The sequence below is a fragment of the Apodemus sylvaticus genome, chromosome 1 (genome assembly GCF_947179515.1).
Source record: "Apodemus sylvaticus chromosome 1, mApoSyl1.1, whole genome shotgun sequence".
In the NCBI taxonomy this organism is placed as follows: Eukaryota; Metazoa; Chordata; class Mammalia; order Rodentia; family Muridae; genus Apodemus; species Apodemus sylvaticus.
Genome location: NC_067472.1, coordinates 183,549,843 through 183,573,459, shown reverse-complemented (window position 1 = coordinate 183,573,459; position 23,617 = coordinate 183,549,843). Strand labels below are relative to the sequence as shown.

Here is a 23,617-nt window from a genome sequence, read left to right as displayed (position 1 = left end):
TGCATGGATAGTGTGTGTGTGTGTGTGTGTGTGTGTGCGCGCGCGCGCGCGCGCGTGCAATCCGCTGCAACTGGAGTTCCAGACAGTTGTGATTGTGTGGGTGCTGGGAACCAAACCCAAGTCCTCTGCAAGAAAAACAAGTACTCTTAACCACTGAGCCATCTCTTCAGCCATTATTAAACGGAGCCTGGTCTGTCTAAGACCCTCCTATCTTAGCCTCCCAAGATCTGGGTCTACAGGTTTGTGTTACACCCAATCTTTCAAGCACTCATTCTTAAAGGGGTCTGTGAGGATTATGGTTCATATGTTAAGGTGCCTAAAAGGGCTTGATGTATCCTCAGTTAATAACAAGCCAAGATGGTGGTGGTGCATGCCTTTAATCCCAGCACTTGGGAGACAGAAGCAGGCAGATCTCTGAGTTCGAGGCTAGCCTGGTCTACAGAGTGAGTTCCAGGACAGCCAGGACTATACAGAGAAACTATGCCAAAAAAAAAAAAAAAAACAAAAACAAAAACAAAAAACCAACCAACCAAAAAAACCCAACAGGTAGGGGAACTAGACTAGCTACTCTCTCAACAGTTGGTTTCCAGCACTGAGCTCTGGAGGCTCGTAAGCACCAGCGGACCCACCATGCTCTTTTGGCCTCTTGGGGCATCCCCGCAAACACACATGTACATACAAATACAAAATCATGCTTCTAAGCTGGATCTGGTGACTTAGACATGTGTCCTCATAGGAAGATCACAAATTCCCATGTATGTGACCCACAAGCACCTGTAACTCCTGCTCACATGCATGAAGCCACATATAATTTTAAAATATTAAGGAAAAAAAAAACAGAAAACTTGGGCTAATAACCTCTACTCCTTCTTTGATGTTGGGCCTTACCTCAAGTTCCTGCCCGTGCTAAGCGTGCGTGCCACCACTGAGCTTTGGTCTCTGCTTTCTTTTAGACTGCATGTGTAAGCCTATGAGCTCTGGCTGGAGAGAGAGCTAAGCAAGAGAGTACTTATGGAGGATCGGGGTTGGGTTCCCAGCAGACACATGGCTCAGTTCTAAGGGACCTAATACCAGAAAGCCCGATGGCGCGCGCGCGCACACACACACACACACACACACACACACACCTATGGGCAAGCAGACACAAAGTGATTTTTCAATATGTGGAGTCTTTCCAAACAGCCATTAACCTCCCTGATCTGTCTCAGACACTGCCTGTACCACCACAGGGGCAATCCCTGGAGTCTTCATGCAACTATAGTCTTTGAAAATGCAAATCAATACTTGGGAGCCTTCCTGTGGTCCCATCTCACTCACCAGGGTGACAAAGTGTACTCGATGTCACGCAAAGCCCCTCCACCCTCCTCTCCCAGGATCCACCTTGCTTGAATCCATTCCCAACTTACCAGCCCAATTCCTACCTTAATGGCTGGTGCTAGTTGACCCCTGCACATACCCACAGAACCTCCCTCCCTTTCAGTTGTTCCCTGTGTTCAGTGTTCCGCCGGTCACGATGGGACTTGACACATTAGGGGTTTAGTAAATGTACTTAACTGGACTAGGCTGGAGAATGTATAGGGAAGAGGAACAGAGACAAGCCCTGGGGTAAACAAGCAGACAGGGCGCGCCAACACGAATAAACACCAGGCTGAGACAAGGTCACAGACATTTCTTGGAGCAGATCTCAAGTCTCCCCTCCCCCAATGACAAGGCTGGGTCTTTGGCGCCCGCCTTCCCTCCCTCCCTCTTCAGCCTGCACTGAAGCTAACAAGGTCACAGACTGGCTTGGAATCAAGATCAGGAAGATAAGTTGGAGTACCTCCCCCCAAATCTGGGGGGGGGGGGAGGCAAGCATCCAATCTGAGGGGAAAGCAGCTGGAAAATTGGGCTCGGGAGCTCCAGGATCTGAGGTCTTCCTGGCTCCCAGGGTTCAGTCCTCCATGCACCCCAGATATGGGGGCAATGAAAGGTAATCATGGATCAGAGGTGGGTGTCGACAAGGAACAGGGCTGGGGGACCTGGGAAAGGGGGGACTAGGGAACCTTCCCCAAGTCCCCACTGCTTAATCCGAAGATCTCACAGCACCATACAGCACTCTGGCCCCCCTCCCCACCCCTTCCCAAAACGAGGTAGGTTAAGAATGGAGCTTCCTCCCGCTTGCCATGGAAGGGGGGAGACCGAGGCACAAGGAGAGGACGGGGACCCAGGCTGCCCCAGCCCCCAGTTCCTCTTCCCTCAGCTCTGGTGGGTCTGACATTGATGAGAGCAGGGCAGAATGGGGATGGGACACCCACCTCTCCCCCATTTTTCTCTCACCCATCCCAGGGTCTGCTTGGGGGAGCTGAATCACAGGTTCCGGATACAATAAATAGTTAATAATTTAAAGTGACACAAATACTCATCCCTTGAATTCCCACAAGGCCACCCAAGTCTGGGTAATGAATGATTCAAGGGCTCATTCCCAGGTCCTTAGGGCCAGATGTAAGTCCTAAGCCTACAAACCATCAAGACTGTCTTGGGTCTCCTATCCAGGACACCTGATCCTAGTGTCTCTATTTAGGGAAAAGAAGCTGTGGTACCTCTCTTCTCCATGGGGGAAGTGCTACAAAACAATACTGAGCCTTCCAGAGCAACTCCCAACTGAGATGGAAGAGGTTTCACAGGAGAGGGAGCCGAATGTTCTAGGGGTTATAGTGTGGGAAATCTGCAAGGTTAGGGATGGGGGAGGGGTGGCTTCTGTGAAGCAATTGCTGGCTGCAGAAGTCCAGGTGTGCAGAGGGTAGGCCTTCTTCTGCTGTCTCTGCTTGGCCCCTGCAACGGCCTGCCTTTGCTGAGCTAACAGCTTGTGTGCAATCTTCCTTGACAAAGCCGGGCCCCAGAGAGGGGAAAGGGGAACTGATGGGTGAGCCCACATTCCAGGAATCTGGATTTACACTGGCATAAGTGCCCTGCCCTAGGATAAAAGGGGTGGGAGTAGGAGTCTGGGCATTGCTGGGACATTCCAGTTTTATGGGCCTCTGGATGGCAGGTCACAGGGGTGGGAGTAGTGGAGGGGAATCAGGTAGTGAGGAAATGGGGGCTTCATTAGTCTAGAAGTACTTAGAATTCAAGAACATCTGGAGCCTAAAGGTGCTGAAATCCTGGGGCATCTTGTTGCTGAATGTCTCTGGTCTGAAGGGAATGAAGTTGTCAAGTCAAAACCAATCCCAAGATTGTGGAGGCTTGACTCTTACACCTTGGGCCCAATGACATCGTGTGGCCTTAGATCCAGTGCTCTTAAAGAACTTTGGGTTTGCTCTAGGGCTGAGAGTCAAGGAATGAAGGACCTGGGTTACCATGGCCACCACATCTTCTAAGTTCCAGGCTCCCACCCAACCTGGTGAATGGGAATTGTAGACAGAAGGAAGCCAATGTTACCAGAATATTTGGGGGGAGGGTCTTAAAACTCAGGCCTAAGGGAAACTGGGAGGTTAGCTAATTTCTACAAGCCAGTGTGTCGGGCCCAAAGTGCCGGTGGCCTTCGACCATACATTTAAGGGTACCAGGCATCTCAGAGCCCACCCATGAGATTCCAATTCTCACGGTTGGCTTGAGGGGTAGGTGTTTGCTCCCTGGTTCCCCGAGCATCTATCTTGGTGTGATATCTGGACCTTGCTGCGCCCTGAAAAGGGCCTCCCAAGTCATTTTGGTCAGAAAATATCTCATGTTTGAGGATATCTAAGGAGTTTTTAAACCTGGGGTGCTAGGGAATTAGCGGGTCACTTGCACATGAACTGACGGCAACGTCTGTGGACTCTCAGGAGTGGGGAGACTTCAGGCCAGTATCTGGTGATTCCAAACCATCCTAGTGTCTCTTACCCAGGAGGGTTTTGTGTCTTCAGCAGGTCCTGGGTATGTAAGAGTGGGTAAATGTGCAGATACCAGGCCTCAGGCAAAAATTCAGGGACCATTTTCTGGCGATTCTGGGACCTCTGGTCTCAAGGTCTAAGTCATTTGATATAGTCAAGTTTTAGCAATTCTTGACTAATTTGGGGGCTGTAATATGAGTGTTTACAATGTCAAGTATGACCTGAAGTCTGGGTTGGGCATTTTGACAGTTAGGGTCCAAGATCCCTGGGTCTCAGGGATGTGAGCTCCTAGGCCCCTTGAGATGCAATGTTTGAAAATGTCCTAAGTCTCCTCAGTGGGGAAAAGGGAGGGAGAATCCAGAATTCAGGACTTCTGGTAGACAGACACCCTGATGAAGCTGGGTCTGGGGATCTCAGTCCTCGGTTTGGGGTCCAGGTACCAGATCTGGGATCTCTCAAATCCATTCAAGTTCCAGATATACCTAAGTTTGGGTTTTAGGTTCATATGCTGTTCAGGGTCCTGGAACCTTCAATTTTTGGGTCTTCAGACCGATTTCCAAACCAGCCCAACAATCCTCATCGCGCAGCCTCCTCGTGGCGGCCCCCACAGCCCGCACAGCCACAACGTGCTGCAACCCAGTGACAGGCGCGCAGGGGCGCATAGCAACAGAGGCAGGGCACTGCCAGGGACAGAGCAGCCAGAGCGGCCCAACGCGCAGCAGGGCGTGGGTGGCCTGGCTCACAAGCACAGGGGTCGGAGAAGTCACCCTCGGCGTCCGACAGGCAGTGATACAGCAAGCTCTCCGCACACCACAGGCAGCTGAGCCTGCGCACTAGCAGGCGACCTGGGTCGGGGGCCTCTGCGCAGCGACCACCACGCCCATCTGCCCGGCGGCGGAAGAGTGCTCGGCAGTGCACACAGCGCGCAGCCTCCTCAGCCTCTGGGGAGGCTTTGGCTGGAGCAGGGGTGGGGCCTGGGCCAGGGGGTGGACGAGCAGGGGGTGCTGGAGGTGCAGCCTCTGTGAGAGGGGCAGGGAGTGATACTGGAGGACCCAGGGCTGCACCCCTCAATGCACCAGTCTTGGCAAAGCGCACAGAGCAGGTAGACAGGGCAAGGGGTGGAGGCGGTGGTCCAGATCGCCGGTAGTCCTCATAGCCGCGGCTGCCCCAGCCCTGGCTCCCTGCCCCAGCTAGAGACTCTGAAGGTTCAGGAATCCCAGTGAACGGTAGAAGCGGAGGGTAGCTCTGCAGAGCCAAGGGACAAGGAGGTCAGGTTAGGGACATCTGCAACTTACTCAATACCCATAAGCTACCCAGGTTGGGAAGATCCAAAATTCCAGAAAGCAAACAGAAAGCATCAGTCAGAAGGCACTGGGTTCCCCTGAACTCTCTTGGGCTCGGGGTTCCGAGACAGAGCCAGGCAGGCAGCAAACACACACCTTAAGATTTCCTAGTTCGGTCACACTCAACAGTCTTTTAAGAAGTCCTTCCAGAGTACCAGCATCTTCTAACATTCTAGAAAACCTGTCCATGCCATCCCCCAAGTCCCTGCATAAACTAGACAGCCCTCAAATCTCCCAGGGAGGTAGACACACTTGGGAGTTCCTACCAGCTCTCAGGAGCCCAGGGGTCTTTGTTCCTGACTCAGCGCCGGCCTCGAGCACCTTCCCTCTGGCTAGGCAAGCACTCTATTGCTCAACTACAAACCTCAGACCCAGACCCAGGCCTTTCTAATCCACTACCACCAATGGCTCAATCAGGCTGGCCATTTCCCAGGGATCCCTGTCCCTTCAGCAGCAGACAGCTTAGGGAGCTGCCCAATTGTATCCACGTTTCCTGCTGAGAGGCGCGAGGGCCGAGGAGGAGGTCGTACCTGAGCAGAGGAGCGGCGCCTTTGTGGGGGCGTGGCCGGTGGGAAAGCAGTTGCTGACTCCACTGTGGCAATGGGAGCGACAGCTGTGGGAGGAGTCTCCTGGCGGCTGTGACTGGAGGAGGAATCGCTGTCCACGTGGGACTGAGGGAGATTGGTGAGGTCTCAGTGCAGGGGAGTTCCCCAACCAAAGAAAGATACCCTTTTATGCAGAGCAAATGCTCTGCAGCCCGGAGGTCTGGCCTCAGACCTTTGCTCTGCCACTGACTGGTTCTGTGACAAGTGAGCTCACCGTGGAGCCCAAGTGTCCTGCTCTTAGAATGGTATCATCTAAGAGCATCATAGTATCTATTCTTAAGGATGTGATGACGACACTGTCTCTTACAGCGCCCTCTACGGCTGAACCACGATACAATCTCTCACTGGTGCTTCTAGGCAACAGCTGTCCCTATCCTACCCCCTTGCTAGTGGATTCTGGGTAAGCATCTACCATTTAGCCACTCCCCCAGCCCTTCGCGGGCGGGTTTCACCAAGTTGAATCCACTACTCTTGTTCACTTAGGCCAGGCCTCAAACTCAAGATCATCTTGCGTTTCCTTAGGAGCACCTGGGATTATAGGTATATGCCACCCGGACTCTGGATATGGGCACCGTTTTTACTAGATTCCTAATAGCTCAGAAAACCAAGCTACTGAACGGGCCATCACACCATACCCTGCTTCCCGGAAGCCCACTTCCTTGGCCCGCCAGTACATTGCAGCTCCAAAGGATAGTTTGCCTGCCTAGACACCTTTCTTCCGTCCAAAGCAGGCCTCTTACTTTACTAGCTGAGGCCCCACTCCCCGGGTCTTCTGCTCCCTTTCCGGTAACCTCCTACCTCATCTGTTCATAGCCTCCAGTCTATATCCACTGACCATCACCGCAGGCCAGAAGAGCCCCCCACACAGGAACTGTGCGTGACCGCTGGAAGGCCACCTCCATCCCTCATGACCTTGAGACTCTCTTTGACCCAAGGAACTAGTTTTGATGAACTCAGTATTCTCATAAACTCCCCAAATGCATCTGAATATTCTGTGCCTCGTTTATTTCACTCAATTCAATGTATTTGGCCCATTTGCCTAACACTTAACCCGTACTGGGCACTGTTTTAAGGACTGGAGGTGAAGGATCCTTGGCCTCTGGGAGCTGACTTGCTAGCATAGAGAAAGGGCAGGAAACTAGCAGATAAGAAAACTGTCTTAGGGGGCTGGAGAGGTGGCTCAGAGGTTAAGAGCATGGAATGCTCTCCCAGAGGACCCAGGTTCAATTCCCAGCACCCACATGACAGTTACAGATAATCCAACACCCTCATAATACATACACACACATAAAAATAAAAATAAACGATTAATTTTTTTCAAAAGAGAGAAAACTATCTTAGAAGGGGGAGGGGATTAAAACCAAATAAGGGACATTGGTGATTGTAAGTGGGGAGTGGTGGTGATGTGCAATGGTTTCATTTGTTTGTTGAGACAGGGTTTTTCTATGTAGCCCTAGACCAGGCTGGCCTCAAACCCACAGAAATCCACCTGTAGACCAGGCTGGCCTCAAACCCACAGAAATCCACCTGCCGCCTGCTTCTGCCTTCCAAGTGCTGAGATATAAAGGCGTGTGTCTACCTGGAGAAAATGTTCTATGTATTCCAAGCTGGCTTCAAACTTGTAACATAGGCCAAGGATGACCTTGAATTTCGATCCTCCTGACTCTCCCTCCCTAGTGCTGGGATTACAGATGCCAGCCAGGGAATCAAAGCCAGGGCTCTGTGGATGCTGGACAAGCAGTTCACTAAGCAAGCCACATCCCAGCCTGAGAATGGAATTGTAAGTAGGTTGCTCAGTGAGGCCACAAAGGAGACATTCTGTATAAAGCCTCAAAAGAAAAGATCGTAAGTCAGATCTGAAAACATGCTCTGGACAGAGGGGCCTAGGACAGGAATACACCAACCCTGTTGCAAGGACAGTGAGGAGGAGTCTGGCGTGGCAAGAGGCAGGCCAGCCCAGGCCCAGATGGCCTCTCCTATGTGCCATGGGAAGGTCATGAATGGGGAAAGGGTATGATTAGACTCAGCCACTGGTAAGAGCCCCCTTGGCAATCCATCCCCATACCCCACTGTGTGTGTGTGTGTGTGTGTGTGTGTGTGTGCTGGCGCAATTTTTTTTTTTTTGAAAAAGAAAACAGAACCAATATTGTGACAGATTCTTTTGGAAGCAGGAAAAAAACAAGAGTCAGCCCCGGGTGGTGATGTACCCATAACCCCAGGCTTTCGAGACTGAGATAGAAGGATCATGAAAGCCAGGCTAACTTCATCTCCTAACAGACCTATCAGTTTCTCATCGTCAGCCCCTCTCCTGACTATCATCAGTTTCTCTAACAGAGCCCGGAGATCCTACTGATGGTTAGCTGCCACCACGCCCTCTCCTCACTCAGTGCCTCTAAGGCACTAACACTCAAGGTAAAGGAACATTACATGACAGTAGCATATAAGATTTAAGACCCCGCAGGGCAGTGGTGTCACACGCCTGTAATCCCAGCACTCAGGGAGGGGGAGGCAGGTGGATTTCTGAGTTCGAGGCCAGCCTGGTCTACAGAGTGAGTTCCAGGACAGCCAGGGCTACACAGAGAAACCCTGTCTCGAAACCCCCCCCCCCAAAAAAAAGATTTAAGATCCCATGCCATCTGTCCCTGGGTCACAAGACCTGGGCTATGTAGTAAGGCCCTGTCAAAACCCACCCCCACCAAAACAAACAAACAAACAAATAAACAATGAAGTCAAAGATGACTCCAAGTTTACAAGCCTCTAGCTTGAACAATAAATAGAAGATAGAATTATCAATTCATAGAAGGGCAGGGTTGGTGCATGCTTTTAATCCCAGCACTTGGGAGGCAGAAGGAGGTGGATCTCTGAGTTTGAAGCCAGAATGGTCTACAGAGTGAGTTTCAGGACTGCCAGGGCTACCCAGAGAAACTATTGTTTCGAAAAAACCAAAACAAAAGGAATTAGCAATTCATTTGTCTGTGTATTTATTTTAATGTTTATTTCTTTTTATATTTTATGTTTTCCTCTAAATCACCAAGAAAAAAGGAAGCTTGTTTTGCTTACTTATATATCCCTGGCACCTAGAACACTGCCTGGAATGGGTGTCTTTTAGCCCTTGAACAAAATGTATGGATCATAATAAATAAAGCAGGAAGCCACACATGGTGACAGCATTTAAGAGGACCAAAATCAAGATTATCATCAGATATGTATTGAGCTTGAGGTTGGCCTGGGCTACATTAGACCCTATCTCAAAAGATAAATTGATAGATACATATTCAAAGACAGAAAAACTAGAACCACCATGGCTGAATTGGCATTATCCATATGGGCCTGATTTTGTGTCCCTGGCATGAGGTCTTTTGCGGACTACACAGCAAATGTTTAGGAATAGTTGTAGCCTAGAACCAACCCTCTGCCCTCCCACGGGGAGGGGTTCTGAGACTCACCGTCAGAGGGCAGGGAGTCTCTGCCGTGTCCTGGGAAGGGGAGGAGGAGGAAGACGAAGAGGAAGGAGTCAGAGAGCCTAGGGCAGGGAGAAAGGCAGAGGTGAGTGCCCAGAGCCCAGGTTCTCCCATTCTGTCCCCAAGCCTGGTTGAGAGCGCCTGGGCCACTGACCTCGGCTCAGTGCAGCCAGGGCAGCCAGCAGGCTCTTCTGGAACTCATCAGCTTCCGCAGGACTCTGAAATGTCAGGCCAAACTTGCAGTCCCCCAAGCTCCAGTGGTGGAAGATAGGATTCACTTTGTTGTAAACCAGACCTGGCCTCAGGGTGCACTCCAAGGTGGTCTGAGGAACAGGAAGGGCCAGGTCAGCTAACGCCAGCATCCCAACGCTGGGTGCACCTAAACACTAATATACCCTCATTTCAGGAGATGTATCTCTGACCCCACAATAGTCCTTCAATCTTTTCATTTCTATACCTATCTGATTTCTTCCTCTGAACCTCAAATCTTATTAAATGTTAAAAAAAAATTAACCTTTTCTCATACCCTAAGGATACCTCTTTTGATGGAAGAAAAAGCATTACTTACACTTTACTGAACACATGAAAATATTACAACCAGTTTCTGGTGCCTCAATAATCCCTGGAAAACTTCCCCAGAGACAGTTCCTGTCTTCACAGTCCACTGGATGCTAACCAGCCCTCGTGTTCCCTCCCTGTCTTTGTCTGATACCAACACTTCCTCTACACTGTTCCTGGTGCCCCGCTTTGAGATGTATCCCTTCCCCAAGCTTTTCTGTTTTTTTAGGTAAGTTCTCACTACCTAGCCCAGGCTGGACCTTTACAATCCTATCCTCCTGCTACAACATCCCTAGTGCTGAGATTGGAAGCATGTGACATAGGACTGTCAACCACATTCGACACGTCTAAGCAGACCCCGTAAATGCCCCCGGATACTCAGGGCAGGCAGGGGCCACTTGGTTGCAGTCTCCTGGTGAGCATCTGTGAATAAGATGGATCCAGAGGAGGATGCTGAGCAGAGAGGGGACATGATGGGACTTGGTGTGAGCTGGGTTGTTGTGGAAGGGGCCAGGGTTAGAGGAGAGAAGGAACACAAACAAATGGGGCAGGAAGGCCACTACTGAAACAGCTGCGCTGCGACAGAACAGCCAGAGAAATGGTGGATAGGAGCCTCCTAATCCTCCACCCCACCCCCAAAGCCCAGCTCTTAATTCACAAACCAGATTATTTATTCCAAACTCCACCCCACGGCCCCACTTTGAGTCCCAGTGGTAGAGGGACAGCGTGACCTCTCCTTGCCACCCCCTCCCCAGCCCCATCCTCCCTTCCCCAGGGCTCATCCCACTCCCACACCCCAGGGTGGCTCACTTTCTGGTCCCGAAGCCGCTCCCCGTGGATGACGTAGTGCCCCTGGCGGGCCCCCCCCTCGGGCCTGGCCCCTCGGACCCGACATACGCTCACCTGGCTGAGGCCCCCGCCCCCCACAGGCAGCCAGCCCCCACTGGAGTCGTCTCGGGCCATCACCACGGCTCGGACCCGCACCATGTACCTGGAGGATGTGGGGAGGACAGAAACAACACAGGCCGTGAGCTCAAATCTTGTTCCCGGTTTGAGCGTTCTCCCCACCCTCCTCTCCTCTTTTACCTCTTACCTTTGGATTTACCTCACCCTCAAGCCACCAGTACACCCACCCTTGCCCACTTTCTTCTATCATGGCTTCTTTCTTCTTAGTGACATCTTGCCCACCACCCTTTTCCTGGACCTACCTTTTCTCACCATGCCACCTTTCCAGCACCTTCCCCTATCCCCACCCCTTAGCTTGGGTTTGCCACTTCCTCTCCTCTACAGCTCATCCTCCCCTCAACCCCAGTCTCCTTCCCTCTCATCACAAACCCAAAGCCCCACCCATTGTCCCCCCCCCCGCCCCCCACAGCTGGATTCCTGCGCATATGTATTTTCTCTGGACCCATCAACACAGCGTCAGTGCCCCCCAACACTGCCTCCGCACCCTGGTCACCCAGGCCACTAACTGGGTGAGAAACCCTGGCTTCCCCCCCCCCCTTCCCGGATTTATGAATGAGACCGGATGCAAAGCTCACTGAGTCACCCAGCAACCAGGAGATGGGCAGGGAGCAGAGAGAGAACCAGAAATGGCCAGAAAGAGAGGCCGAGAAGGAGATGGAGGCAGAGAAAGCCTGCAGCCGGCGACCGAAAAGATGCAAGGAGCATTTCATTCACAAAAATCAAGGCTGCTCCCGTTGGTCTCAGTTAAGGGAAACCAAGGAAGAGAGATGGGAGGGGAGTAATGACCCACCCCCTCATCCCCCCTCATCCTTCAGAAACATTTACCCCGCCCCCAGTTTAGGGGATGCAGCCCTCCGCCCAGCAATCAGGATTATCATTCAGCCCCACTGTCCCCAGGTTCATGGACCCTTAAGTCCCAACCTTAGGAACCCAGGCAACGAGTTCTAGCCCCCTCCCCCACCTGCAGGATGTCGGGTTTCCCCAGCCGTTCAGGAGGGGAAGGGGCGGCCACAGCGCCCCCAGCCCCCTTTTCTCAATGGGATGGGATTTTGTGAATGAGCAGTCACGTGACACTGCTTCCTTTGTCCGCCCGCCTCCCCCAACAACAGGTGAAGCAGGCAAAGAGGGCAGGGGTCCCCCCCAAAGGCCTAGCTGTGATAGGGCACTGAGATCTTGGGGTGTCCTATGTTCCCACACATGTATTTTCCTGAGGAGAGTAATCATCAGAGTTCCTCAATGGCGAGGGTCCACGACAGAATTTTGTGAATGGGGCATCCTCGGAAGAAGTCCAGGGACCCCCAAATGGAGATTGGTACCCCAAATGGCTACCGCGTAGTTTGGTGCCCCCACCCCTCTTGTTCTCCCAGCCTGTATCCGCGGGGCGCAAGGGTGGGCAGAGGGTTACAGCTGTGATCCAGGCTGCCCCATCACCCTGGCAGGCGGTCTCGTCAGCCCCCCGCCCCCTCGCCACTCTGGGCACCTGCCTGGGAGGCTCCGGCCGGGCTCCGAGCGGCGGCGACGCGGCCTCCTCCTCCTCCTCCTCCTGTTCTCTCCCGCTCCCTCACTGGCTCCGGCGGCGCTGGAGACGGGCACCGGGAGCCGGGGCGAGGGGAGAGGGAGGGGGAACCTGGAAGACGTGTGTGGGGGAGGGGGCGGTTTGGGGGAGGGGTAGAAGCAAGGCGGGCGTACATGCCCGCTGGGTCCTAGAGCCGGGCTAGGGCTACCACGAACATCTCCTATAGCCCCCATTTTCTCGGGCTCCAGAAGGGAATCCCCACTTTTCCACTTATCTGAAGGGTTGGTCCCTGATGATGTGAGAAGGGAACAGAAATAGACCCTGGTCCCAGGGTTCTAGAGAGACGGTGGTCCACGGTCAGGGCTCGGAATGGGAGGGGCGGGATGCCTGGTAGGGTTCGAAAAGGGGAGGGGCCTGGGAGCCTGAGTAAGGAGGAGGTTTGGACACCGAAGGAACTGAGAGGGTGCGTCACGGAAGGGGCGGGCGGGTGGAGCTTCTGAGCCATCCGAGGGAAGACAGGGTCTTAGAAAGAGATGCTGCCTGGACTTAGCAAGGCGGAGCTTGGACATAAATTTCCTTAGTGACAGATCAAATAAGAGGCCCAAAAGGAGTTACGTAGCAGTGTTTGCCATAAGCGAGGGTCCGGGGAGGGGCTTAACAGAGAGGGGTGGAGCATTATAAAGGGGTGAGGCTTAATGAGAAGGGGCCCGCCTACCCACTATGAAGAGGTTCCTGTATTTCTAAGGGTGATCCAGGTTCGAAGGGCTGCGCTCAAGCTGGCTCGCAGGGGGCGGGGCCTCGAGCTCGGGGCGGGGCCTAGATCTCGGGGGTCGTCCTCGCTGTCTCGCCCACTTGCCTTCACCCGCACATCCGTTCTTTTCGGTTATTTTCTGCTACGGCCGTTCCCCGCCCTGCCTTGGGCCCACGGGGCAGTGATCTGATCTTTGGTCGGCTGGAGGAGTCGGTGAGTGGAGTCCACTTAAGAGGCGGAGCCTGGGCGGAGCTTAAGGAAAGGGGTGGAGCCTAAGTTAAGAGCTGTCACAAAAGCCAAGCGGGAAAAGTTTAAGAGGCTTGGGGATTTGCTGCTGGCTGAGAAGAGGGAGGGATCCAAATGATCGACAGAGAGAGACGGTGGGTGATCGGAGGGTTAGGACTGAAGGACTAGGGAATTAGACCACAGTCCCAGATATTTGCTAGGCAGAGGCGGACCCGATCCAGGGAGGGGAGGGACCAGGACACTGCCCGATTCTTGACAATCAGGGGCGGGACTAGAGAATAGGGCGGGGCCTGGTTAGACTAGAGTTAAGAGAGAGAAGCGTGAATTTATTGTTGGCTACAGGGCATAACCATCATTACCCGTGTGGTTTGAAACTTTCAACAGAGAGGCTGGCGAGACTGACTCCTGAAGCCTGGAGATCCCGGGAGTGGCAAAAGTGTTAGGGATGTGATCTAAGCAGCCAAGGGATCAGGGTTGGCGCCTTTGTACAATAAGAAGTTAGGTTCGAAGAGTAAGAACCGCAGCCTTGAGACCATGGGGAAGGGGGCGTGACCATGACGAATCGGAGAACTGAAGACTTAAGAGCTTCAGCCGGGGGCTGAGAGAATATTGGAGGACAGGGCAGACCAATGCAGACAGGGGCAGTCCAAGAACAGCCTGAGCCCTGGAGTCCCCGCAGAACCCGCCGACTGACTGGTGGAAGTTTTTTTAACCACAGTCCCCGACCTTCTTCAAAAATGGGGAACGTGCAGTCGGAGCCGTCCGCGGGCGGGGGTTCCCGAAAAGAGCAGGCTTCAGACCGCGCCTCCGACTCCCGCAGGACGCCTCTGGTGGAGCCCGAGGTGACCCCCTCATCCCCTGCCATGCGCCTGGCTCGAGGGCTGGGCGTCTGGTTCCCTGGCAGTTCCGGGCCCCAGGGACTCCTGATACCCCCGGAGCCCCAGGCCTCATCCTCGCCCCTGCCCCTGACCTTAGAACTGCCCTCACCAGTGACACCCCCTCCAGAGGAGGCGGCTGCGGCGGCGGTCTCCACACCACCCCCGCCCCCCGTGGGGACCCTGCTGCCCGCGCCATCTAAGTGGCGAAAACCCACGGGCACTGCAGTGCCTCGGATCCGCGGTCTTCTGGAGGCGAGCCATCGCGGTCAGGGTGACCCTCCGAGCCTCCGCCCGCTGCCATCGCTGCCCCGGCAACTGACCGAAAAAGATCCAGTCCTGAGGGCCCCAGCCCCACCTCCGACGCCCCTGGAACCTCGGAAACAACTCCCGCCAGCACCGTCGACTTCCGACCCGCAGCCCCCGAGCCGCAGAATCACTCTGGCCTCGTCGGCCACAAGCCCCACAGAAAGCCAGGTCAGACACAGCAGCGAGGGTCAGGCGGCCGGGGGAGCCCACGGAGGGGTACCTCCCCAAGCCGGAGAGGGCGAAATGGCTCGGTCCGCTACTTCCGAGTCTGGCCTGAGTCTGCTGTGTAAAGTCACCTTCAAGTCGGGGCCCCATTTGTCCCCCACATCGGCCTCGGGCCCCTTAGCAGCCAAAGCCTCACTGGGGGCCAGTGGTAGCGGAGGACTGTTTGCCTCTTCTGCAGCCATCTCTTATGCTGAGGTCCTGAAGCAAGGGCCCCAACCTCCTGGAGCCACTCGTCCCTTGGGAGAGGTCCCTCGTGCAGCTCAGGAAACTGAGGGTGGTGACGGAGATGGCGAAGGGTGTTCTGGTCCCCCTTCGGTGCCTGCACCCCTTGCCCGGGCTCTACCGCCACCCCCTTACACCACCTTCCCAGGTTCAAAGCCCAAATTCGACTGGGTGAGCCCTCCTGATGGCACTGAACGGCACTTCCGATTCAATGGGGCTGTCGGGGGAATCGGGGCACCCCGACGGCGCACGACCACGCTCTCAGGGCCTTGGGGATCCCCTCCACCAAGGTCAGGTCAGACACATTCAACTTCAGGGCCACGGAGGCCTACACCTGCCTTGCTAGCACCACCCATGTTCATCTTCCCAGCGCCAAACAATGGCGAACCCGTTCGCCCAGTGCCTCCAAGTCCGCAGCAGATTCCTCCTCTGCCGCCACCGCCACCGCCCTCACCACCAGCCTCGCCACCACCGGCGCCGCCATCCACACCACAGCCATCAGCGCTCCCGAGGACGCCGATACTGGTGGCCCGTCCGCCTACTCCAGGCCCTGGCCACTTAGAGTCAGCCTTGGCTCCCACCCCTCCCACCACTTTGTCCCCACCTGCAGCTGCCGACCAGGTCCCAACAGCGACTCCAGCCCCAGTCGCAGCCCAAGTTCCAGCAACCACCACCGCTGAGCTGTCACCGCCGATGCCCCAGCCCAAGATTCGTACACGCAGGAACAAAGGTCCCCGGGCGGCCCGGGGTGTTATCCGTGAAGAAGGGACTTCCGGAGACGGCCCTCGAGAACCGAGCACGGCTCCAGTGACTGACAGCAGCAGTGGAGGGGGTGGCGGTGGTAGCAACGAAACCTCCACAGCTGGGGCCTCTAACAAGGGAACAGCACGGCACTGGCCGCCTTTCGAGGTGCTTAATTCCTGTCCCTGCAAGTGCTACTGCCGCCATCAACGCCGTCACCGTCGACTGCCACGCAACGTATCTGCCTGGTGAGGGAGATGGGGGAGCGGGAAGGGGAGGGCACACTCCAGGTCCTGCACCTATTTACCTTGGATGGAATAAGATCACACGGTTTGGCGTCTTGACCATAGGCTAACCCATAAGTTACCTGGATCTCAACTTAGCTGGGCCTCAGAAACCTTGGCCCTTTACTGGCCTTAGCTCAACCCCTATTCTGGATGCCAAGCTGACCCTTGGCCTTCCTGCTGGCCTGACCCTAAGGCAGTAAGAATGGTTTATAAGAGACGGGGAAAGGAAACCACTGTTTCTGGACCCCGAGGGTGGGGTAAGAAGCCTCCAACTTCCCTGGTCCCAGTGAAATCCCAGCATCTAATCCTTTACAGCCCACCCACTCATGAGACCAAGGCTTCAGCCCTTCATCCTTGCCACGATGCTGAGCCCCTGGATTTGGTTACCAGGCTTGGCTACAAAGCCTCTCTTGGGGGCTTAGGGCCCCCACACTCCTTCCCATTCTATATTGGATGTATTTCTGACCCCCCCCCCCCAACACCCGTGGGAATCTATGGCAGCCTGCAGGGAGAAAGACAGCCCCTGTCAATTCATCTTCCCAGGCTGAGTACACCCACCAACCACCTGAGTGAGCCACCCTGGGTGGCCACCGTGAAGCTGGCTGGCTCCCTAGTAGCTGGCCTGGAGCACTACGATTTGCAGGCCACCCATTCTACCTGAGTGCAACTGCCCAACCCCCTCTGCCTCACCCTCCGTGCCAATAAAGTACCCAGTCTACAAGTTGCCGAAGTACCTGTCCATTACCAACAAGGGGTGGGAAGGCAAGGTGGCCAGCCCCGGGCTGGGGTATTGATCCCCTTCATACTGCTAGTGCTGGGTCTGAGTCATGGGTCACTCTAGAAAGCACTGAGGACAACCAACTGGACAGCTTTCTTTGAAAACCCTGCAGGTGGCTTGGCTCGACTTGGATAGTTTGTTTCCCAAGAACTTCAAAGCAAAAAGTTAATGTTGGCTCAAGGAGGTAGCCCACAGACAGTCGTTTCATGTCTCATTTAATCCATGGCCAACACACGGTGCTTCGCTGGTGCACCATGATGCAACACCACAATGCATCCACAGCTGGCTAGAAGAGTCCCTGAATCTGGGCTGTGCCCTCCTGTGGGCCACTAGGGCCTAAAACCCAGCAATGACAACTGGGAGACCCAGGGCCCAAAGGCCCCCCAAACTCCCAAATTTATCTCCACCATCCCACTGGGGAGACTCGGGCCCATAAAAGGTTGTTAATCTGCCTTTATTGAAGGCCAGCCTATACTGGGTTTATTGGACTAGCCATCCACCACCCTGGCCGAGGCTCAGACGATCATCTCCAGCTGCCGGGCATACTCGATGACCTGTTTGGCCAGTTCCGTAGAGGGGATGGTGCTGTCTTCTGGCTTCTGCTGCTGGCTGGCAAAGCTGTAGTAGTTGTTAGGGCCCAGCACCCAACCTCGCTGAGGAAAGAGAAATGAGAAATGGGTGGGTGACCTCACAGGCTGCTCCCCACCCTATGCAGTCACCTCCCAGTGGACCATGGCTCCTTTCGTCATGAATTACTGCCACTAGATTTACTCTGTGCCTCAGTTTCCCCATGTTAAAATGGGTACCATAATCATCCTCTATGAATCTACAAGACTCATAAAGCCTCTGAGCAAAAACTGTATTTGGTCCACAGAAAGCAGTTGGCAGCTGCCTCCGTCACTCCTCGCAATTTCCCTCTTACGGTCTGCTCTTGAGACTGCTCACAGTCCACTGCTGACTCCTCTTCCTGCCTCCTGGGATACCAAGGTCACCGTGCAGTAAGAGTCAACATTCCTGGGGACACTGCTCCACTCAAATGAAGCAGTGTAACCATCACCTACAAGTTGCTGCCTCTAAGGGGTTCTTAGGGCAAACTCAAAACTCAGAGCATTCCTTAGAGCTGGAGCTGAGCTGCACACTGTGTCAGCCTCTCTATGGAAAGGCCAGCAACCGCAGAGACTGAGCCACTTGCCAGGAGTGTCAACTGGGTTTAGTCGTGGGCTGTCTTTGTTCTGCTGATGTCCCCTAGACTAACCACATTGTGCACTGACAGCGTTCAGACAGGGAACAATACCCTCCATCCCCCACCCTGATCCACAGTCCCTTGTCCCACATCCCAGCCACCTTCTTGGCATAGTCTGTCATCTTTTTGGGTGTGCTGAAGAAAAGGATCCGGGTAGCCTCAGCAAAAAGGATTTTCTCATAGGCCTTCTCAATGCATCCTGCGATTTCATCCCTGTGGGAAGGTGACAGTTCTCATCACTGGCCTGACAACCTCCCAGACCCTGTCTTCCAATGACTAACTCCAATACTGAGGGCTTCAAGGGAGGAGACTAACTTGACCAGTCACAAAGCAGGTATGGGTCAGAAGGGACCCACAGCTCAGGCTGAGTAAGTCTTTTCACATAGGAACCTTCATAAGAAAACAACACCCTTCTTCAAATGTCTAAAGGAGTTTTTGGTATGAACAAACAAGAGAGCTTGTCTAGCATGCCTGAAGCACAAGCTCTATCCCAGCACCACATAAACCAGGTGTCTGTGATCCCAGCAGGCACCATGGGAGGTGGAGGCAGGAGGAACAGGGTCATGGCCAGCCTTAGCTACATGAAACCTTTGAGGGCAGCTCAGTAGCCGAGCATTCATTTACACAAGGTTCTGATTCAAGCCCCTGGAGGGGGAAGGGGCAGGGGTAGGGTGGGGCTACACTATGGGAAACACCAGGGAGTCAAATCATAGGAATCAGTGTGGCATCTAGGGGACAAACAAGGACAGGAAGTCTGGGGCCTGGAGCCACATACCTGATGGTGTCCAGCAGGATGTCAATGAAGAAGGTGTAGCTTTCGGCGGGGATGTTCCCCTTAGCCAGGAACACCTTGTTGTAGCTGCCCTCCATGAGGTACTGCCAAGGCCCAGGAAGAAGAGAAGAGGATGGAGCAGCGCAGGCTCTCCTTGGTGCTTCCCAATGCCCGCTCTACCAGAACACTCTGCCACTTAGCCCACGCACCCCTAGTACACTGGGCGCCTCCTCTTCCAAGAAGCCCTCCCTGGCTTATACACTCACCTTGGCATCCTCCTCTAGACTGGCATCTAATCGCCTTCTCGCCAATTATAATGTAAGAAAGGTGTCTCCACCCCAGCTCCCACTCCACATTCACCTACCCTGCTGCCCCCACCTGCCACTCCGCCACCCTCCTCACAGCTCAGACCCTCAGGGGGCCTCAGTATCTGACACAGCTTCCTAACCTCAGCTGCCGCGGCCTCACCCTGGCCTTCCCGGCTTTCCCCCACTATCTTCTTACTGTCCTTTATGGCAGCAGGGTTGAGCCTCGGCACGGACCGCCTCGGCCAGATGACCTCCTAGCCCTTTCAGACCCTCTCTGACCCCTCCCTGGCCCAGGCCCCCATCACACTTAACGTCTCACATACCACACAGGTACCTCCTTTCGGTACCTATCTGCCTCCACACTTCACCGACTCTAGATTAGGGGTTTTATCTATTTGATTTGCCTTAACATGAAAACCTATCCTAGTGCCTGGCACATATCTGTTTTGCTTCTCTTTTTGTTAAAAAAGTTGGTTAAAAAATGTAAAAGCCAGGCGGTGGTGGCACACGCCTTTAATCCCAGCACTTGGGAGGCAGAGGCAGGCAGATTTCTGAGTTCAAAGCCAGCCTGGTCTACAGAGTGAGTTCCAGGATAGCCAGGGCTACACAGAGAAACCCTGTCTCGAAAAACAAAACAAAACAAAACTTTGTTAAAAGAGTTGATGGACTGAAAATGGCTGATCACTCTTCCAGGAAACCCAAAGTCTGAACTGGCACCACCCCCTCACCCAGGCTCTCCCTTCCCCTGCCCAGCCTCACTTGCTCGAGGGACACGGGGTGTTTGATGTAGACATTAGTCTGGATGTCCTTGGCAGGCAATCGTTCTAATTCTGTGTGGAATTCAGCCACTCGGTTCTGAGATAGCAGGAAGAGGAGATTGAGGCCCAGGAGCTGGTGCATATAAGCTGACTCAGGAAGCTGCTCCCTGTAAACCAGGCAGTGGGAGGAGACCACAGTTAATAGGTACTGGGGAGCCAACCAAGTCCCTCATCTACCTTCCCGGATTCGTACAACTACTTGCAGGAGTTCAGACAAGTTAGGTCCACAGAGGTAAGAAAAGCCACAGCCATATGGACCAAGCATATATGGACTACAGTGATTCAGCCTATTTCCCATCTGCTAAACCATTGTCACTAGGTACCCATGCCATCAAGGCATGTTCAGTAACATAAGTGAAACAAATGGTCTAACATAAGTAAAGCCATAAGAAGAGTATCCAGAGGCTAGAGGCTCAGTACGCAGAATGTCTCCCTCGAATGAACAAACCTTTTGGTTCCATCCCCAGCACTTCACAGACATCAAGACATGGGGGTGCACACCTGTAATCCCAGCCACTGGGAGGTACAGGTAGGAGTATCCAAAGTTCAAGATCAGAAGGGCTAGTACACAACTGAGTACTCAGCCAGCGTGAGACACACAAAACATAACCTCAAAAAACAACAGCTGGGTATGGTGGCCCAGCTGTTAATACCAGCACTCAGGAGGTAGATGCAGGCAGATCTCCAGGCCAGCCAAGGCTACACAGAAAAAAAACCAAAACCAAAATACAAAGAAAAAAAAAACCCACAACAAACCAGCAGGGGGCAGCACTACCCATACTCTCCAGGTGGAAGCCTTGAACCCTGTCTCAAACAAAACCAGCAAAGTGTGAAGCAAAGTAGCATCCTATCTGCTGTTATAGCTATGTCAGCTAGAGGGAGAATGAAAGGTAACACGTAACCATACTGGGTAGAGGGGACATAGTGTGGGACTAGATAAGGGAAAACAGACGGGAGGGGCTGAAGGAAGAGATGGCTCAACAGTTAAGAGCACCGGATACATGGAAATACATGAATAAAATAAAACTATGTAGAAACTTAACAGAAACAGACTACACAAACCCAGTCTCAACATCTCTAATCTTCTGGCCCTCGGGCTTCTGAGGACAGAGCTAAGAACAGCAATGGTTCTCAGGTGAAGAAGCCAGAGATAAATGGAACACCCAGGAGCTACCCTCCCCAACTTCAGACCCCCCCCCCCCCAGAGGGCCCGACCTCACTTGTAATCAAAGTAGTAGCATTTGAGCTGGGCCATGTAGCGCTCGAAGGAGGGAATGTCCTTGCACAGGATGCTCCACTGGGCCCCGATCTCCAGAATGTCACCTGTGAGTAAGGGGAGAGGGGCTTTCAGGTGGTGGCTACAGTGCCCCCGGGACCATCACTACAGTCATTCCTACAATGACCCCAGGCCCATCACCATCCACCAACCCTAGTGACACTCACGGGCCAGAATGAGCTGCTGTTTAGTCAGTTTGGTCCCCGTGGTTGGCAGGAAATTGAGCTCCAGCAGAACCAACTGAGGGGGAAGGAATGAAGAAGAGGCTTCAAATATAGATTACTTACTTTCTCTGGACTTTCATGTTCTTACTTGGCAAATGCAACTTACATGCGTCCTAATCCACACAACTGCTATGAATACTGAAGGAGTCAGTGTTTCTAAAGCCCCCAGCACAGGGCCCGAGAGCACAGAGGACCAATTGGATTACCTCACCTTACAAACCACTGGGAAGCAGGAGGCACTCGGTGCCTGACTCAGTGGGATCATGGGGTGAGGAGACACCCATGACCTCAATTCTTTCTGCTGCTATTTTTGGCTTGTTTTAGGTTTCTGTTTTGTTTAAGACAGGATCTCCCTAGGCAGGCCAAGCTGGTCTAGAACTGGAGACTCCCAAGTGCTAGGATTACAAGTGTGGGGCATCATGTCCGCTGTTATACTCAGTTCTGGGAAGACCTTCTCCACCACAGTATGCCTGGGAAAGGGTAACGAGGAGTGTGGGGCACTAATTTTCCCTTCCCCCAGTTAAGCCCATACACCTTTCCTTAGTAAACTTAGGGACCTAATACATATTTTGTTGTTTACTTATCAACATTACTATTGTATATGTTTTTGAGACGAGGCTAAGCCTCCCTGGAGTCGCTGTTGAAGACCAGCCCGACCTTCTATACACCTCAATGTGTTTACAACCGAAACTTATGCTCTTGTAGATTCGTTATGGCTTCAAACTGTTCCTGTTGCCCCTCTTGACACAGGTGTTTCCTAACCTCTGCTCTCTCAGCTTCCCTGGATTTTATTTGCCACACATTCCCTCAACGCCCCGTCATCTCGGTCTTATTCTTTTCACTATCTCCTCGTCCGTCGGTGTCTGATCCCACTTCTGCCTTCCTCCAAGTACCAATGCTCAAACCATCTTCTGCCAGAAGCCATCACTCCCTTCCCGCCACTTTACGGGCCGAACTTCTCTCTTCCCATTCCTCGGCCCGCTCTGCCGGCCGTGGATCTCCCGTCTGTCCCCTTCCCTCAAGCTCTAGGCATCTAGGACCCGGTGACCCCTTACCTTCAGGCGGCCCAGCTCTTCTCCACATTTACTAAGATTCGGGCTCTTCCGGTTCCACTCGTCCTTGAGGTGCTCGTACATGCCGGCCGCTGCCTGTAGTATCCCGCCCGAGGCGGCCGCGGGCCCGGAGCCGGTCGACCCGTTCACTGTAGCCACCGTAGCCGCCATCTTCCGTGATGCGGCAAACCGCCGACCCGACTTACGGCAGCGACGCCGAGCAATGTTCTCCCGGCGGAAGTGAGACCGGGAGGTGGAGCCCAAAGCTGGAGGCGGAGCTACCACTGCCAGCTTCCGCCCCCCGCGGGAGGAGCGCCGAAGCTCTCCTCTAGGAGCCTTCGCAGCCCGGCCCTTAATGAACATGTCACCGCTCCGCCCCTGCTGTCATTCAAAATGGCGAACGGAAGTCGGTTTGCTCCAACGGAAAACAATACCCACAATGCCCCGCCCATTCCCGTAGTTACCATGGCCTCCCTTGCTTCAGCCTGTGGAATGTCCATCTTAAGGGTACCGCCTCTTGGCCAGGAGGTGGCGGTGTAGAGCCATTTGGAAAACTGGTGTCACTTCAAAGGCAGGCTCTGAGAGGACTAGCAGGTTTAAAATTAGGGCGCTCCTGTTGATTAGAGCATCGTTCGTCCACATTTTTTCTTATATTTTCCAGACTCTTTAAAAGGATTTACTTATTAATTTTATGTATGTGAGTACACTGTGGCCGTCTTCAGACACACCAGAAGAGAGCATTCGATCCCTTTATGGATGGTTGTGAGCCACCATGTGGTTGCTGGGATTTTAGTCAGGAAGAGTAGTCAGTGCTCTTAACCACTGAGCCATCTCTCCAGTCCCCTTTTTTATTTTTGAAATTAAAATATAATTATAGACCGAGCTTTGTGGTTTACACCTTTAATCCAATCTCTTGGGAAGCAGAGGCAGGCAGATCTCTGTGAGTTTGTGGTCAAACTGGTCTACAAAGTGAATTCCAGGATAGCTTACACAGAGAAACCCTGTCTTGATACACACACACACACACACACATGTACAGGTTGAAGAGATGGCTCAGGGGTCAAGACCACTTGCTGTTTTTGCAAAGAACACAAGTTGGATTCCTAACATCCTCATGGTGAGAACTCTAACTCCTGTTTCAGGAAATCTGATACTCTCTTCTGACCCACAAAGACGTCAGGCACACATGTGGC

The 23,617-nt window shown here is 53.5% G+C and overlaps 3 protein-coding genes across 4 annotated transcripts; 1 reads left to right on the top strand and 2 right to left on the bottom strand.

Annotated features, from left to right (window-relative positions):
* Positions 1–1,654: 1,654 nt before the first annotated feature.
* On the bottom strand, positions 1,655–15,606 carry Spred3 (sprouty related EVH1 domain containing 3). Of its 2 annotated transcripts, XM_052167275.1 has the most exons (6): positions 15,530–15,606; positions 10,626–10,806; positions 9,412–9,580; positions 9,243–9,319; positions 5,722–5,862; positions 1,655–5,093 (listed from the first exon to the last, which is right to left on the bottom strand). In XM_052167275.1, the coding sequence occupies exons 2-6, from the start codon at positions 10,800–10,802 to the stop codon at positions 4,425–4,427; spliced, it is 1,233 nt and encodes a 410-aa protein (XP_052023235.1). In that variant the 5' UTR covers positions 10,803–10,806; positions 15,530–15,606; the 3' UTR covers positions 1,655–4,424. The 2 variants fall into 2 exon arrangements, with proteins under 2 accessions (XP_052023235.1, XP_052023243.1); XM_052167283.1 differs by lacking the exons at positions 10,626–10,806; positions 15,530–15,606 and adding an exon at positions 12,266–12,482.
* On the top strand, positions 13,149–16,659 carry Ggn (gametogenetin). The gene is made up of 2 exons (XM_052167265.1): positions 13,149–13,261; positions 13,679–16,659. The coding sequence occupies exon 2, from the start codon at positions 13,924–13,926 to the stop codon at positions 15,916–15,918; it is 1,995 nt and encodes a 664-aa protein (XP_052023225.1). The 5' UTR covers positions 13,149–13,261; positions 13,679–13,923; the 3' UTR covers positions 15,919–16,659.
* Positions 16,660–17,166: 507 nt separating this feature from the next.
* On the bottom strand, positions 17,167–22,805 carry Psmd8 (proteasome 26S subunit, non-ATPase 8). The gene is made up of 7 exons (XM_052167254.1): positions 22,428–22,805; positions 21,316–21,388; positions 21,093–21,195; positions 19,814–19,979; positions 18,750–18,850; positions 18,076–18,187; positions 17,167–17,384 (listed from the first exon to the last, which is right to left on the bottom strand). The coding sequence occupies exons 1-7, from the start codon at positions 22,785–22,787 to the stop codon at positions 17,247–17,249; spliced, it is 1,053 nt and encodes a 350-aa protein (XP_052023214.1). The 5' UTR covers positions 22,788–22,805; the 3' UTR covers positions 17,167–17,246.
* Between the last annotated feature and the right edge of the window lie 812 nt (positions 22,806–23,617).